A 16,358-nucleotide genomic window follows, 5' to 3' on the forward strand; every position below is an offset into this window, starting at 1 on the left:
TGAAATAAATGCATCTTTCTCTCCCGGACAAGCGTCAACAAAGCCATGAAATGCCGAACTATCAGATATTGCTAACAAAAAAATTTTGATAGGGTTCTCCTCAGTGTACCTTTAAGTTGTCTCCACCCGGCGCTGGCATCGAGGCACCCTAGCCATGACCTACAGTCTCAACAGACTTCGATCGCCAAGGCACGAGCGGCGTTAGACCTCACTGGGGCTCCGGAATAGGAGCTCCACCTAGATTTGTGAGGACCTGGGTCCAAGCACCTCATAGTACATGACAGTAAAAAAATTACAGGATAGCACTTAAGTCTGCTTAAGAGCGGAAATGCGAGAGCCTTTCCGTTTGCTCTTTCTCCCTCCCTTTTTCATTTCCTACGAACTTCACGGGACTCGAGCCAACGACCTTAGCAGGACTCTAACCCACGACCTTCACGGAACTTGAACCTGCGACCTTTTTTTTCCTATCACAGCTATCATCATCATTACTAACATCACCACTGTCATAACCGATGTTACCGACTATCACTATTGCTTTAATCATCACTATCATCATCGTCATCGTTATCACCAACTATCACTGTCGCTATCAGAATTGGTCAACCAGGACCCCAGTGACGCTACAGGGTACCAACTTCCGGCAACATATTTTGCGGACACTTCCGGCGTCAGCATAGCCATCTAATGCTTTCGCATTAAAAATGTTTACCACCACCGCCGCCGCCGCAAAACTCAGCCCCGGCAGCGTGTATTCCCATTAGGCTACGACTCGCCGCCAGGGGAGAAGCGCGGCGCTGGCGTCGCACGAACAGACTTGAGCCTGAGTTCACTATGGGCAAAATACTTTTGCGTCATTGATCGCGCGGTCGACCGCCGGGAGTTAACTTGTTTCTGTCCCTCTTTAAAGGCTTTCTACAATCGGCGCACGCTGCCTCGCCTCCCGCTGTAATATTCCGCAAGGTTATCGCTTGAACACTGCACACACAATGTAGGGAGCCCCTTAGCCTCACCTCTTGCGCGCAGAATACATGCAACGGACCCAAGGCAATGTGATCGTTTGTATTTGTTGCTTGCTCGGTGTTTCGCAAGGTAGCACCACCGACCTCGATAAGGCGGTTTCGCGCGGCCGGCAAGTAACGCCAGGGGCGACATGTCGTTTGTTAAAGTGCATTTCTTTCTTTCTGCTGCTTCGCTGGCGTTGCCGCTTATGAGCGTTCGTTCATTAATCAGGGGTTTACTGCGTTGCTGCCTTAATCGCGCGCCATGGTCGCGGCCCACGTCTCTGACGTGTAGCTCTCAGTTTATGTACAGTTTCTGCCACTGTTGCTGTGGCTCAGGCCAGTCGGCCACTTGGGTGTTTATCCTCTGACGTCAGCAAGCACACATCAGATATACACATGTCTGGTTCGTAGCGCATTCTAGGGGTCGCGCTGCTATCGTTCTGTATGATAAGGGCGCAGCAAAAAAAAAATCATTTACGTTGCATTTTGTAAATATATTTGCTTCTGTCCTTAGTGCAGTTAAAAGTTTATGTCGCCATGTGGATGGGGAGCACTTTGTATAAATGGTTTAGTGGCGTCACAGACGCATACATCAAAGGCTAAGTTGTGTCGAAGAGTTCTTTCGAACGACTACACCCACCTTCATAACAGTATTCATGTCTAAGATATTTTGATTGATTTTACTTGCTAGCTAAGGCCTTTGCTGTGGCTAAAGTGAAATTAACAAACCTCGTATACTATTCGCGAATGGCGAGAGAGTTAGGCATGGTCGTTAAGGTTTTCTTGCTCTTGAAGCAGTAAATAAAAAAAATATTACTGGCGGTTAAGCATTGCTAAGCACGAAATAATAATGATAATAATAATAATTGGTTTTTGGGGAAAGGAAATGGCGCAGTATCTGTCTCATATATCGTTGGACACCTGAACCGCGCCGTAAGGGAAAGGATAAGGGAGGGAGTGAAAGCAGATAGGAAGAGGAGGTGCCGTAGTGGAGGGCTGCGGAATAATTTAGACCACCTGGGGATCTTTAACGTGCACCGACATCGCACAGCACACGGGCGCCTTAGCGTTTTTCCTCCATAAAAACGCAGCCTCCGCGGTCGGGTTCGAACCCGGGAACTCCGGATCAGTAGTCGAGCGCCCTAACCACTGAGCCACCGCGGCGGGGCGCACGAAATATGCGAAAGCAGTTTTTTGCAAGTGGACACCACTGCCACGTAGTACCTGAAAGCGCGGCCGAGGTGCCCACTGATCCAGGGAGCCAGTTATGTGCGTTTCCTTTCATCTCGCTTTCCTTTCGTCACTTGCGCACAGATGGAAGTTGATGAAGACGACGATGTGCAATGCACAGAGCGCGAGTGTGCGCCCTTTTTGTGCCGAACCTGAGACAATAGATCACTTCCAGCTGTTCTGCCGCCGCTTCTCTCATTTGAGGAAGCGTCTTTTGCAAATTCCATTGGCGCTTCTTTGCTTGGACGAAGCGACAGGAGTGTGCGCTCTGCTGTGCAAAATTTCCTTCAAGAAACGCAGCGACTCCCATTCTAATTTCTTTTTTCCGCTCACAGCCAGTACGGTCTGCGTCGCCCTCGTGTAGAGCGCTCGGGCGGTGCACTACCGTGCATACAAATCCAGATCTTGTCGCAGCCGCTATAGGTTCCAGAGGAAACACTTTAGCTGAAGTAGTGCCAGATATAACCGCAAACAAAGCAGACACGACTACTTTGCCGAGAAATCAGGGGCTGCTCTGTAATTTCACTTTTTGTTTCCACGTACGCACTGCTCGAGCACTCTACACATGGTGACGCGGACTGCACGCCATTGAAACATTACAGGCATTGTATACTATTATGCGCATTAAGCCATTGTCCCGTCTTCGATCTCCAAGTTAGCAGGACCCCTGTCCTTCCGTCTACCAATCTATCAGGCTACATACTATTACTGCTCCTTTTCCCGTCAAAACGTTCCTGTACCCAGCAATTAACCGCCTGTGTCTTGGCCACTCCCCCGCAGTGGGTATGTGCCAGCATTGTTTGAGGCCAACCAACCAACACGAGGCGTGACAGGCTACGGCGATAGCATAGCGGCTCTCGTGCAGTGGCCAGTAAAAGCTGACCTGTTCACGCCGCCGCGGGCTCGAAGCCCAGTCGCGGCAATATTTGTTTTATTTCTGCAGGCATCTGAGAGGCTTGAGACAGACGTCGCCTTTTTCAGGATGGCTAGTGAAGTAGTGCCTGCGCACTGAAACTTTTGCCCTGTTTATTCTACAGTCGCTAAATCATCTCCCCCTCTAAATGATGCTTCCTGACTCCTCTTCACTGCTGACAAATGATTGTTAAGAGCGGCCACGTCACCATGTTCTAGCCCTTCTTGTAGTAGCTGTAGCCGTCGGAACAGCAAATAAAAAGTTTTGCCATCCAACCCTGCGATGTTTACGACAGTCGTTAAACCTTATCTCCCTGTGTATAACGCTTCCCGAATACATGGCGCAGGATTTCCTTGCTCCTTCATTCAGCCTAACCAACATCCATCAACTCGAGCATATGAGCGTCGTGTGAGACCATCACCAGGGACAGCGGGTGCTTAACATGCCGTGAATCGTAGAGAAGTCAAAATCAAAGTCCACTCATGCTGTGCCGCTTCAGTTGAAGCGCGTCCTTGACGTTGCCACGCTATAGAACGACACTTTTCTTTTTCCTTCTTTTATTCCGCTTCGAGGCTAGCATTTACGAGCAGCGCCAGTGATGGAACGAGGGCTCTATATTGTAAAAGCAAGGTCTGCGAATACTTTTCTTTCATTATTTTCACCCGTTTCTCTCCCCCTCTCTCTTCTTTCTTCTTCTCTTTTTCCTGTCCGCGCGACATCACTTTCTCGTGTAGATCGAGACGCAAAAGCTGGTCCGCACGACATTCATCGTTGCTTGACGTTCGTCAAACATGTACGTCGGGAAGGACATTTACTAAGACGCAAATAAACGAAGAAGTAAACCACGCTGCCTCTGTGTATGTTTGTGAGACTCGAGATGCTAGTACCATAAAAAGGAAAACAAGTACAAGAGAATGTTTCTGAGATTTAACTGACCTTTCCACTAACGCTGAACCAGAGCAAAATCCCAACCAATGAAAGAAGCGAGGACATGTCGACGTCACAATGAAACGCGTGGCGAAAACATTGGCTTTGAGGTCTATAGGGAAGAAAGGGAGATTGTGGTGAGGAGAAAGAAAGGCCTGGTAACGACACTGGGTGCTGAAATATGGCTCAAAATTGCGCGGCGCGCAGAATACCCAAGACAGTTGGCAAAAAAACAAAATGAGGACAGAAAGGTGCAGGCGCGATGGGGAGTGGATATTGAATTTAGAAACACTCTATGTCTCTGTCAGATACACTCGGCATAAGTTTGGCGTCGCTTATAGTCACACCAACCATGCCCTGTAACTGGCCTTGCATTGTGTAGTAAAAAAAAAATACTCCGCAGAAACCGTGTTTCCTTAGAGAGCTCCCATCTCGGTATCTTCGCTGTGAAAGTGACTTCGCGGGGCCTATTCAATTTTACTTTACTGCAAATAGTTCACATTCGCGTTCGTTATATATTCTTATCAAGTCTACTCACTCCACGGATATATATGCAAAATCGAATCAAAAGCGGTGTAGTCGCCATTTTATTCATTGGCGGAGTCGAAAAGGACCGCGCTTTGATCTTCTGGGCGTGGCTATTCCGTTTGTTCGTTCCAGCCTTTGAGGTGCGGGGCGCAATATTGTGAGCGCCCAACAATCACCTTCACCCTGAATCAAGCCACGTCATACTTCTTTCCTTTTCTTCACGAAAAAGAGCAATGAGCTTTCAACAAAAAAAAAATTACGAGGTTGAACCTTTTGGCCCTAAATAATTTTTTTTTTTTTCTGCGGGAAAGCAGTAAAGCAGAAACAACAGAACTGCTTGAAAAAAAAAAAGTGAGAACTGACTGAAACTGAGTTACAATGTATTCCCCTTTTGAAGTACGATAGGCGTGACTGCCCTCTGTCACCCCCCCCCCCCCCCCTTCCTCCAGATCTTCCTGTCTCTGTCTTTCTTTGTTATTCGATTCTTAATGCGCAGGGCTTCTACGCTATATACAATAATATGCCGATATGAGATTAAAAGGAGAGTAAGGTGTCTCTAGCGCACTCCCTTTTAGAAAAGGGAGTGCGAGGACAGGTTACTCCCTTTTTTACTTCTTTCTGTTTAGAGTGTAGGCGACTGTTCACGAGTAAGATGTGAACGCAGCACCACGTACAAAACACTAAGAAAGCCTCTCCGCTCTCTCCTGCTGCCCTGCCGCTGTACAAGAAAATGAAAATCCTGACGTCACTCGCTTTCATGCAGATGGCACGGTAATCATTGCATTTACACAAGTCAATTTTTTCTTTATGTTCAAGCAGTCATGCAGTTCACGGTGTTAGTTGAAGCTTAGATTTCAGGCTTTCATTTTTTCTGTGCCGCTCGTATTACATACTGAGGAAGAAACTCTTTGCCTACTCAGCTTAACTGTAACTTATTTGTTCTGACGCACCATTTCTTCCGCATTTGTACTCGACTAAACGTGCAAAGTACCTGCGTCACTCTACGTCAAGGTATACCTAAATCCAACGCGCCTATAGCACCTTGCATCCAGTTTCAAACGTGCTGTATAGGTGGATACAGCTCCAGAACGAAGCGGTAAATACCCGCATTTAAGCTTTGTTGTAATTTTCTTTCTCCTAAAACTTTTGTGGGAACCTTGCGTGCGTTGCTGTCACAACTTGTCGCACAAGCACAACGTCCTGAGGGAGCGGAACAGCGATGTATCCAATGCACCAACCAATCACTGTGCAGGCTTTTGCACGCGACCACATTCTAAACACAAATACTCTTATATAGGAGTAGAAAGGGGGTAATCTGTCCTGTAGCGCGCACCCTTTCGCAAAAGGGAGTGAGCCCTGGTGGACAGTTTACTCCCTTCTTGCTCATTTCTGTTTAGAGTGGGCAGTAATGCGAACTCCGCTCCCCCTTCCTCCGTTTCAAGTCTTATTGTTTTAATGCTTAGTTCCGCGCACAACCTTGGGTTGCATCTCTTGGTGCAATTCGAAGGGAAAGCTTTGACTGAGGTAATGAATGAACGAATTGCGTAATATTATACGAATCAACATCCCGGGCAGATGCGAGATATTGTTTCGCGCAAAATGGGCTCAAAGGTGAATAGCATTTCACACGCGCACCTCAATCGATAACGACCAGTGTCGCGGTGTTACATGCTATGCGATTAAGAAATGTGAGCCCATTGTTTGGCCGCGGCGGACATCCGCTTTTGGTGATGCCGATGTGCGCGTCAAGTCGCCACACTCTAAACACGAATACGCCTATGTGGGAGTAAAAAGGGAGTGAGCTGTACTCTAGCGCACTCCTTTTATAGATGACAGCTTACTCCCTTTTTACACCGTTCTGGTGGGAGTAAAAAGGGAGTGAGCTGTACTCTAGCGCACTCCTTTTATACATGACAGCTTACTCCCTTTTTACACCGTTCTGGTGGGAGTAAAAAGGGAGTAAGCTGTACTCTAGCGCACTCCTTTTATAGATGACAGCTTACTCCCTTTTTACACCGTTCTGGTGGGAGTAAAAAGGGAGTGAGCTGTACTCTAGCGCACTCCTTTTATAGATGACAGCTTACTCCCTTTTTACACCGTTCTGGTGGGAGTAAAAAGGGAGTGAGCTGTACTCTAGCGCACTCCTTTTATACATGACAGCTTACTCCCTTTTTACACCGTTCTGGTGGGAGTAAAAAGGGAGTAAGCTGTACTCTAGCGCACTCCTTTTATACATGACAGCTTACTCCCTTTTTACACCGTTCTGGTGGGAGTAAAAAGGGAGTAAGCTGTACTCTAGCGCACTCCTTTTATAGATGACAGCTTACTCCCTTTTTACACCGTTCTGGTGGGAGTAAAAAGGGAGTAAGCTGTACTCTAGCGCACTCCTTTTATACATGACAGCTTACTCCCTTTTTACACCGTTCTGGTGGGAGTAAAAAGGGAGTAAGCTGTACTCTAGCGCACTCCTTTTATACATGACAGCTTACTCCCTTTTTGCACCGTTCTGGTGGGAGTAAAAAGGGCTGTACTCTAGCGCACTCCTTTTATACATGACAGCTTACTCCCTTTTTACACCGTTCTGGTGGGAGTAAAAACGGAGTAAGCTGTACTCTAGCGCACTCCTTTTATAGATGACAGCTTACTCCCTTTTTACACCGTTCTGGTGGGAGTAAAAACGGAGTAAGCTGTACTCTAGCGCACTCCTTTTATACATGACAGCTTACTCCCTTTTTACACCGTTCTGGTGGGAGTAAAAAGGGAGTAAGCTGTACTCTAGCGCACTCCTTTTATACATGACAGCTTACTCCCTTTTTACACCGTTATGGTTTGAGTAAAAACATGTAAAAGCTTTCCTGTTAATGTGAATCTGCAATGCTTTTAATTCTTCCCACCCCTTATTGGGGGCTTTTAAGGTAATAAAACGAAAATAAAAATGTCCCCACTGAAGCCGATGGTCACTTGCAGGCCACTCTTCCTTTTTAAGTGGAAATGTTGAAAAATATAACACACATGCAAATGTTCAAGAGATGTGGGAGATCGACATTGAATGCGAGAGTCGTTTCGCATGGTCATATAACTGCTTGGCTCGGTCTCTTTTCTCAAGCGTAATAAATATGTAATGAATGTTTATCATTGCTGGACTCTGAGATATATTACCGAGTAATACGGTTACACTAATGGTTCATTTGCTTGTTTGAACTTTTCGCTCGTTTATTCGCTTGGATCATTTGGTTGAACTATTCGCTTGCTTGACTTTCACCGCATCGAAGAAAATTCCCCTAAAACCACCGATACAAAACTCGTCATGCGGTAATCGAGTTCCATGTCAATGGTGTCCAGCCGCTTTGCATTGCAAAAACAGGGCTGGAGAAAAAAAACAGTCACTGAAACCGACGCAGGCATGAAATCGTTGTGGTTATTAAATTAACTGAGGCACTCATTTTCGCCCAATTTTTGGATTGCTTTGTGCATGGGAATATTTAGAGTCTGCTCTTACGCTGCAAGTGGCACGAAGATCTGATTTTGTTAATAAGATAAAAAAAGCTTTAACCGAGGGTGTAGTTGCCTAGCGAGGAGATGATGGGCCATATCAAGACCCCTATTCTCAAACTAAAAAAAAAAGGAAATTCCTGCGAAACGATACTGAAAACTCAAACGACCGCGGCGGCTGCGTTTCGGTGGAGGCGAAACGCTATAAGGCGCCCGTGTGTTGTGCGATGTCAGTGCACGTTAAAGATCCCCAGGCGGTCGAAATTATTCCGGAGCCCTCCGCTACACGGCACCTCTTTCTTCCTTTCTTCTTTCACTCCCTCCTTTATCCCATACCTTACGGCGCGGTTCAGGTGTCCGCCGATATATGAGACAGATACTGCGCCATTTCCTTTCCCCCAAAACCAATTATTATTATTATTTTTATTGCGATATTTTGTTCTTTCTCTCTCTCTCTCTTTTTCCTTGTTATGAAGAGTCCAATAAATGAAACGCATGCTCATAAATGCACATACAGTCTTTGAATGTACTCTGATCTGAAGCCATTTCCGGCGCTTCGAATATGCATAAGTTGAGACAGCTCGTGGTCCCCGTGAAAACAAAACCTCGCAGCCTTGTCAGCGTCAGATCGGAACCCCAGTATACGCACATAGCTGATTGGCTACAACAACGAGACGCGAAGTGACGTTCTTACTTCGTACAGATACTGAATACGTCCATATACACATAGTAAATGCACCCACAGCGTCAGAACACACCCGACGCGGCGGCTCAGTGGCATTGGCATTCGGCTGCTGATCCCAAGGTCGCCTGATCGAATACCGTCGGCGGCAGGCGCGTTTGCATGACGGTTGACGAAACTCAAAAAACGCCTGTGTGCTGTGCGACGCCAGCGCACGTCAAAGAATCGCAGGTGCTAGAAATTAATCCGCTGACCTCCAATGGACCGTCCTTCACAGCCTATGGGCACATTTGAGACGTAAACTCCACATATATCGGTATGGTATCGGCAAAGGATGGGCGTGGAATGGGTATGAAGTGGGTATGGGATGGTTATATATATGGGTATGGTGGGGGTTTAGGATGGGCATGGGATGAGGATGGGTATAGGCTAGGATGGGCATATGATAGGTATGGGATGGGTATTGAGCGGGTATGAGGTGCGTATTGGATGGGTACGAGATGGGTACGGAATGGGTATGGAATGGGTATGAGATAGGTATGGGATAGGTATGGGATTGGTATGGGATGGGTATGGGATGGGTATGGGATTTGTAAGGTATGCTATGCATAAATAGCACACAGTGCCGTACCTTATATCATAGAAGGCCATGCCACCGCATAACATTATAGCAGACAAACTAAATTAGGCTTGTCTATAAGGCCGACCCGTGGATGGGGGAGGGAAGGGAACTCACTCTGTTGTAGTAGCTGCGGATGAGCGCGACCCGTCGGTACGAGACTCGCCTCCTGTGGAAACGGTTAATGGCGGGACCTTCAACCACGGCGGTGGCCTGTATCATCGCCCGGAGCTGCATGTCGCGGGCGTGCGGGTCGCACGGCAGCGTTAACGGCGGCCGCTTTATCTCCGATATCGTCGTGCACATCCGGATCCTCGTGTTGCCGTACGGCGCACATGTCTGCAGCTGGCTCGGGGGAGGCGCCGTCACCGTGGCGCTCTTTGCCTCTCCGGTTGAATCCCTTTGTTTCAGCAATGCTGCTGCTGCACCGACACTATCCCGCCCTCACACCCACGCCTTTCTTTTGTAGCCGCAACGACGATGTAATCGGGCGTTATCTCGCCTCTTCTTTATTTTGCTGTCAGGATCGGGGTGGACACTACACGAGCTTTGATAGGTCGGCGGGTAGCGCCGATGAGGGCTCAGCAGAAAACACGTGAGATAGTGCCGTCGAGTAGTTCAAAATCCCATGTGCGAACGACAAACCACACCGCCTCTGCAATGATGTCTCCAGGAACTCAGAAACTCTTCAATTTGTTTCCAGGGAGTTCCTACAGCTATAGAATTACGGGAGAGATATGGTTACACAAGAGGCGATGCAAGCCGCAGACACGAAGCACTTTGGATGAGCCGACTGATCACCGTAGACGCCGCTAGGCTCGTCTCGCGCAACACACGCACGCACACACAGCCAGTGGAACAACGACTCCCGGAAACACCACGTGATAAGACCCAGCGCCCGCAAAGCAGCGTGTTAAGCTTATCTTGAATTCACGATGCGAATCCCTCGTGATCTTGGGTCTGAAAAAGACAACAGTCCGGATTTCGAAAAGACTTCAGAGTAGAGGCAAAGCTGAGAGTCTTGCTTCGCACCATCCAACGTCCAGTTCTGATTCAATTCGAAATTGCTTGCAATGAATGAAGCTGCTGGTCACTAACTCTTTCTTGGGGTTTCTAGCCCTGGGCGCGCCGACCACCGCAGCTGTAGTTCCTCGAGAATCTTCTGAAGGCGAATGTTAGGTGCGGTTCCTGCATCACTCTCTCCGGATCCATGTACGCGCTGAAGAACGCCTGTCTACACACATGGCACAGAATGGCACAGGGATCACCAAAACGGGAGCACACGAGGCTCACATCCTCCAGATGCCCATTCTTCTTCCAGGGGCTCCCTCCACACGTGCAACTCGACACAAGCAGACGTCTTGAGAGAACGCGTCGCAGTCGTCGACGGCGCCTGAGTCTTGAGTCCAGCTCCTCGGGAAGTGTCCGCTATAAAGCCTTCTCCAAAGATAAACACCGGGCAGGCCGGCTGTTACACTCCGCACAGTCCTGCTTTGTTCGCTTCCGCGTGAAGAGCGGGCGTCGGCTAACCGCGCCGGTGTACTCAAGGTCGCGCTCGCGCTGCAAGAATTTTCGTAGCTTGGAGGCCACCTGCGCGGACAATGAGGTGCGAGCACGTAGTAGCCGTCCTTGCTTCTCGCAGGCTGACCGCCGCTGAGACAGAAAAAGGTGAGCAAGTGAAAACGAAGGTAGCGCGCAGGAGACGCGCGGCCTTCTTCAAACAACGCTGGAACAAGCGCTCTCCGTCCGCCCTAAGAGGCGGCGCGTTTGTTTCTCGGATTTTCTGTCTCTCAGAACGAGAATGACGTCACGGCCGTCGCTAAGGCCCGTCTTGTAAGCCGCACGAGGTCCCAACTGCCCCTACAGAGAGAGAGAGCCTGTAGCTGCTGTTGCTGTCTTGCAGCCTCCCCGCGAAAGCTTCCTTCCTCGCGCTTGTCCCCCTCACCGCCCCCCGAGCCGAGATACATACATTTCCCCTTCCCCTAAACCACACCTTTGCGGAACACCCACACAAGACTGCTTTTCTTATCCGGGCATTTTGTCCCCTAAGGAAAAGCTGGACGAATCACTAGCAGCCACCTCCTGACGAACTGGTTACTTGCTTATTATTCCTCGTTAAAAAAAAAAAAGAAAGAACCGTTCACTCTGCGCCACTGAGGTCGGATAAAGTCGGATGGTTCGCGGAAATCGTGAAGGTGCCCTCTGGCAAAAGTCGCATAAATGCATAGACGCAGCAGGTAAGGAGGCTTTGGTGCGGCTTTCACGTCCGGCTCATATATTTTTCCCATGCCCGATGCGCGTAATTGGATACACTGCGCGCGATGCCTATATAGCGGAAGAAAGGTCTAGGTCACGCCCCCGGTGATAAGAGGGAGGAGGGTTAATGCGAGCAGAATTAAAAAGCTCCTGGCTTTGCCGAACCGGGAGCGATACGCTGCGATTCGATGTCTTAGCGACGACGCAGCCAAACTTTTCGTTTCAGAAATTAAGCTTACACGAAAGCTGAATGGTGTAACCGTGCATCACGAAAGCATTCCGGGCAAACGCCTCTAGGTTTCTCGACGGCACTCTCATAAATATTGATATACGCATCGCAGACGTAATCGGCACGGATACGCGGATATCGTAAAACAAAGAACACATCCGATGGCTCGCCGAAAATGACTAACATTTATACAGGTTGCACGTACGTGTCGCAAAAATGCATCGGTGTTGCAACTGAAGTCTTTAAGAATCCGTCAGTATTGCAATTCGAGTCTTCAAATGCGCCGTGAGTGAGCTGGGTTAGGGGCTGGTTCTAAGATTCTGCCGGTGAGGTATAGCGGCGGGCTGACAGGCCGGCCAATCAACGTATACCGTCTTCGCCAAAACTAATCTTATCTATAGGGGTTGCTTCTCACTAGCATGATGGAGCCCTTGCGACTTCCCTAAAAAAAAACCAAAGGTCTTGAAAGGTGAGGACAAGCGTTCTGCGCACCTTGCACAGATTTATAGCTTAAGTGGTGTCATAAGCGCTCCGCTGCTTGGCTAACAAACAAACCCGGTTGATTGGTAACTTTCGGCAAAGACTGCACGTTTCACGGAAACCGTAATGCGCCGAGGTACCTACAGCTTCCTCGTCCACTCCCCCCCCCCCTTCCACCCCCCCCCCCATTTTTTTTTGAGCGTTGCAAAAGTGGTAGGTTCGGGATAAAATATAAACCTACGTTCGTTATTTTTTGCGAAATTCTGTCTGACAAGGAATTTCAGGTTGGTGTTGTGATCTTGGTCGAAAGCGGGACGTGGTTTTCTTCTCTTCGGTGAAGCAATATACAGGTTAAAGACCGAAGGCATCGCCTTGGAACAAAATAAAAACGAACACAGAAATGAATATTTAATGTAATTACACACGGAATGCGCGAAATGAGGTGGGACACAACTTCCAGCCCGAATCTCGAAGGATCCGATCGGACATAGATGAAGGATGGAAGAAACGAATGGACTATACGAAATGAGAAGCAGCAATTACGCCCAATTCGAGCTAGGCAGCCTTAAGGCCATGTTAGCACCGAAGTGTCTCCAAGGTCTTCGTCGGTGGCATGGGCACAGCCCATTTCAAATCGGGGCCTTGCCACAAAAAAAAAAAAAAACAAGCTTTTTTTTCCCGTTCTGGCGATGGTGCCTCGCGGATGACATTTCGGAGATACATCGACGCTTAACGACAGGAGAATATAAAACACGCTTGGATGCAGCAAACAAAGTAAAGGCATTTTCAGTGAGAAACATCACTGCTTCGTGAAGAAAAGTTCCGCAGAGTAAACTCTAGAATGTACGGTTAGCAAGGATTCTTCACACGATTCGTTTTTGTCCTTGTGTCATTGGCACCCGTCGTCTGACAACCTCAAGGCTGAAAGCTTGCGAGTGACGCCATTCGACAGCGAGACTGTCCAATGGCAAGGAACGAATCAGAAAAATAACTGTCATGAATTATGGCTCCTGCTCCTACCACGCTGGGATTACAGAGACAAAATAAGTCGGACAAAATAAGTTTTGTGGTTTTCCAGGAATTTATACTTTGACGTGCACATCTGCTAGCCACTTGGACGCTTTCCCTCAGACGCAGCAAGCTAGCCGCATAAAGGCCAACTTCTCAGTGACACGCCACTGCTACGAACGGAACAGGGCTTTGGGACCTTACAGCGAGATTAAATCATAAATTGCGAAATCACCTCATCAGCTTTTGGATGTCAGATTGTTTATTCACAACAGAGCCCTCATTAAGCTGAATTTTGTACATTATTGTGTAATTCATTCATTCATTCATTCATTCATTCATTCATTCATTCATCCATTCATCCATTAAGCATAGGTGCACATGCAGAACAAGATACACAAAATAAATGGCAAGAAAAGAAACCGCAGGCACAGAGAACGTTGCTTCTGTAGCTCAAGATTGGAAAAGTACGTAAGAGTCTACTACAAGTAAAGCGTTACAAGCAATTGATTACTTGTAATATATAACTTTTATTGCTTTTTGCAAGAGGTAATATTCTCGATAATGTATATATTTTTGTTTAGTAATCGATTACAAGTAATCTGACACACTTTTTTTAAAAGTTGTAACTGTGGTATAACTTTGAGAACCTGAACTCGGTGGCAAACACTGGTGCAGCACAGAATACGTCTTGCGTTAGAGCGACAACAGTCGAGCTGCGGAGAAGCCCATACCCACCAATCCTGGACAAAAGCATTTTTGAACGGGAAATAGATGAACGCAGTATATTTTTATATATATTGTAAGATTTCACTACAACAAACAATATATTCGCAGATCTCCCGTCCACAGGCTTGCATTTTTTTGCTACTAACGTTTTTGCGATCGTCACAAGCTTTCCCCATTGGTTTTCTATGGTAGTCTTAGCTGCTCCAAGCGAGCGATAGAAAAACGTCGGAAGATTTTACTTTCGATATTTCAGTACCTTACAATTTTCCAATATTAAAAATTTTTGGCCAGAAATGTTGGACATGCGGGGCGTGCAAGGTTGTCCGCACATGCAAGCCCGCGAGTGGCCTGTTCTTGACTAGCCTCGTGTTCTGCGCTTCGAATTTAGCATTTCACCACGACGGCAAAACGGAATGTCATGTTTAGTGAACTTAGCATTTATCCTTTCTGAGTGCGAACAATAGCGGAGCGCTGCGCTTTGCGTAACTTCAAGGTGATGCGCAAGGTCTTATCCCCCCCCCCCACAACATTTACCTGGGGTTGCAATTATTCACGTCCACCGGCAACTGCACCGCTTTTTGAGAATTCCGCGATATTTAAGGATTCAAATCTATATAGGTTCTAGGTAAGCATGCCAACTGTTTTTGCGCTAGCAATTAAAATAGTGACGTAATCAATTATTTAATTTTAGGCGTATCCTCACAGCATTGGAGGAGTGTGGAGAAGCTCGGTGTGACGTCAAGGAGAGAGAGAGAGAAAAATGTTTATTATTGATTGCATATAAATCCTCAATGGGTGATCCCCCTTCCAAGGCTCCACTGGAAATTGCCAGCTGCTCTGCTGTGTCCGCTAGGTAGGCCGCAAGGTCATCGCTGGCCATCATCTCCTCCCTTGTCGGTTTGGGTGTGGAGTCTGGGAGTATTATTTGTTTGTCGCACGTCTATGTTTTATGTGCTAGGCTGTGCTAGGGTGCGTTTACTATCGCACCATGGACGTGTTTGCTTGAAAATGATTTCAAATTACCGCTGCCGTCAACAACTATTATTATTATTATTAACCACACTCTGCCTGACTCGTTGGATGCTGCCAAGCAGTGCTCGGCGGGATTTGCCTTTGGTGCGTTGGTTTTTTTTTTCCTTCAAAGCAAGCGTTTATGCATTGCAAATGTACCAAGACCGTCGACGACGCTATCATGCCCCCCCCCCCCCCCCCACACACACACACACACTTGGTGCTGTGCGCTGCGCAGAAGCTTGAAGGCCGTCGCAAATTTAATCGACTATTAAGTCACCATTTCAAACGCTACCCCAAAAGGCCTTCCTATGCAGTTACCCTTTAAAGATAAAGAAGAGGAAAGGACCATTCTCTCTGGTGTTATAATTTACACTGGTTGAAACGGAAAGTGACGCCCGATTCTTAATTCTCGTTAATCTCATCTGGTTCGCGCCACGCATGACAACAACGTTGGTGAAAAAGTCCCAGCGGCGACGTAATGAAAGTCAAAATCATCCGACCCTGCATTTTTGTACCTACGTTAGATTCTCTGTAATTTTAGTTCATATATGTTCACAGACATTAGGCACTGTTCCCTGTTTAGCTGTTCCTCGCCTGTGTTTTCTGCAGTTAGCCCAACTATCCGTGCCTGTGTTATACGCCACTAACTTTTAGTCGTATACTGCCGTACGTCAATGCCCATCGGGCGGTTTGTGTACATCGAAATAAATAAAATAAATGAAAGGTAAGCGCCATTTAGGAACGCAAAAAAAGCAAGTAAAAATAACATGGAGGCTCAACAACAAGAAAACATCGCCGGGATTTCCCGAGCCGTCGATGTCCCCCTTCAAATTGGGGATTTTGTTCGTTGATGCAACACACGTCTTTAGAGGGTGTGAAACAGGCACTGGCGTTAATTAATCTTGTTTTTTTGTTAATTTTTTTGTCTTATAATACAGGCTAGGGTACATGTTAAAGCGGACTTGTTCTTTGGTCAATGCTGTAGACTTTCCTCGAACTTATCTCCATAGTCCTAGGTAATGACGCAAACGCTGCAATTTGCATGACTTATTTGGGAGGTTCTTCAATAATCGATGCGAACTCCTGGCGATAAAAACGAACAAAAACAAATAAATTGGTGCGAGCTCATGACCTCCTTTATCTCCGTCCTTTTTATTGCCATTTAGTGCTTGTGCTTAAAGACTTGATCATAGTGGTTGGTAGGAACTTTAACTGACTACCAACCATTTGGTAGATTAGTGTCTAGATTG

At 47.3% G+C, this 16,358-nt stretch overlaps 2 protein-coding genes across 5 annotated transcripts in view; one reads left to right on the forward strand and one right to left on the reverse strand.

Annotated features, from left to right (window-relative positions):
* The window catches only part of LOC144098756 (GRAM domain-containing protein 4-like), a 111,770-nt gene that overhangs the window by 45,001 nt on the left and 50,411 nt on the right, over positions 1 to 16,358 (reverse strand). Inside the window, exon 1 of one of the 4 annotated variants that reach the window (XM_077631610.1) lies at positions 9,510 to 10,951. The exons of 2 other annotated variants lie outside the window; for them this stretch is intronic. In XM_077631610.1, coding sequence (XP_077487736.1) covers positions 9,510 to 9,698 — 189 coding nt within the window. In that variant the 5' untranslated portion in view covers positions 9,699 to 10,951. Of the gene's footprint in view, positions 1 to 9,509; positions 10,952 to 16,358 lie in introns of those variants that run through there. One more of the 4 variants, XM_077631608.1, reaches the window with a different exon arrangement.
* Positions 1 to 16,358, forward strand: part of LOC144098754 (histone lysine demethylase PHF8-like) — a 171,290-nt gene that overhangs the window by 20,904 nt on the left and 134,028 nt on the right. The gene's annotated exons all lie outside the window — the stretch shown is intronic.

Source organism: Amblyomma americanum, chromosome 7 (assembly GCF_052857255.1).
Source record: "Amblyomma americanum isolate KBUSLIRL-KWMA chromosome 7, ASM5285725v1, whole genome shotgun sequence".
In the NCBI taxonomy this organism is placed as follows: Eukaryota; Metazoa; Arthropoda; class Arachnida; order Ixodida; family Ixodidae; genus Amblyomma; species Amblyomma americanum.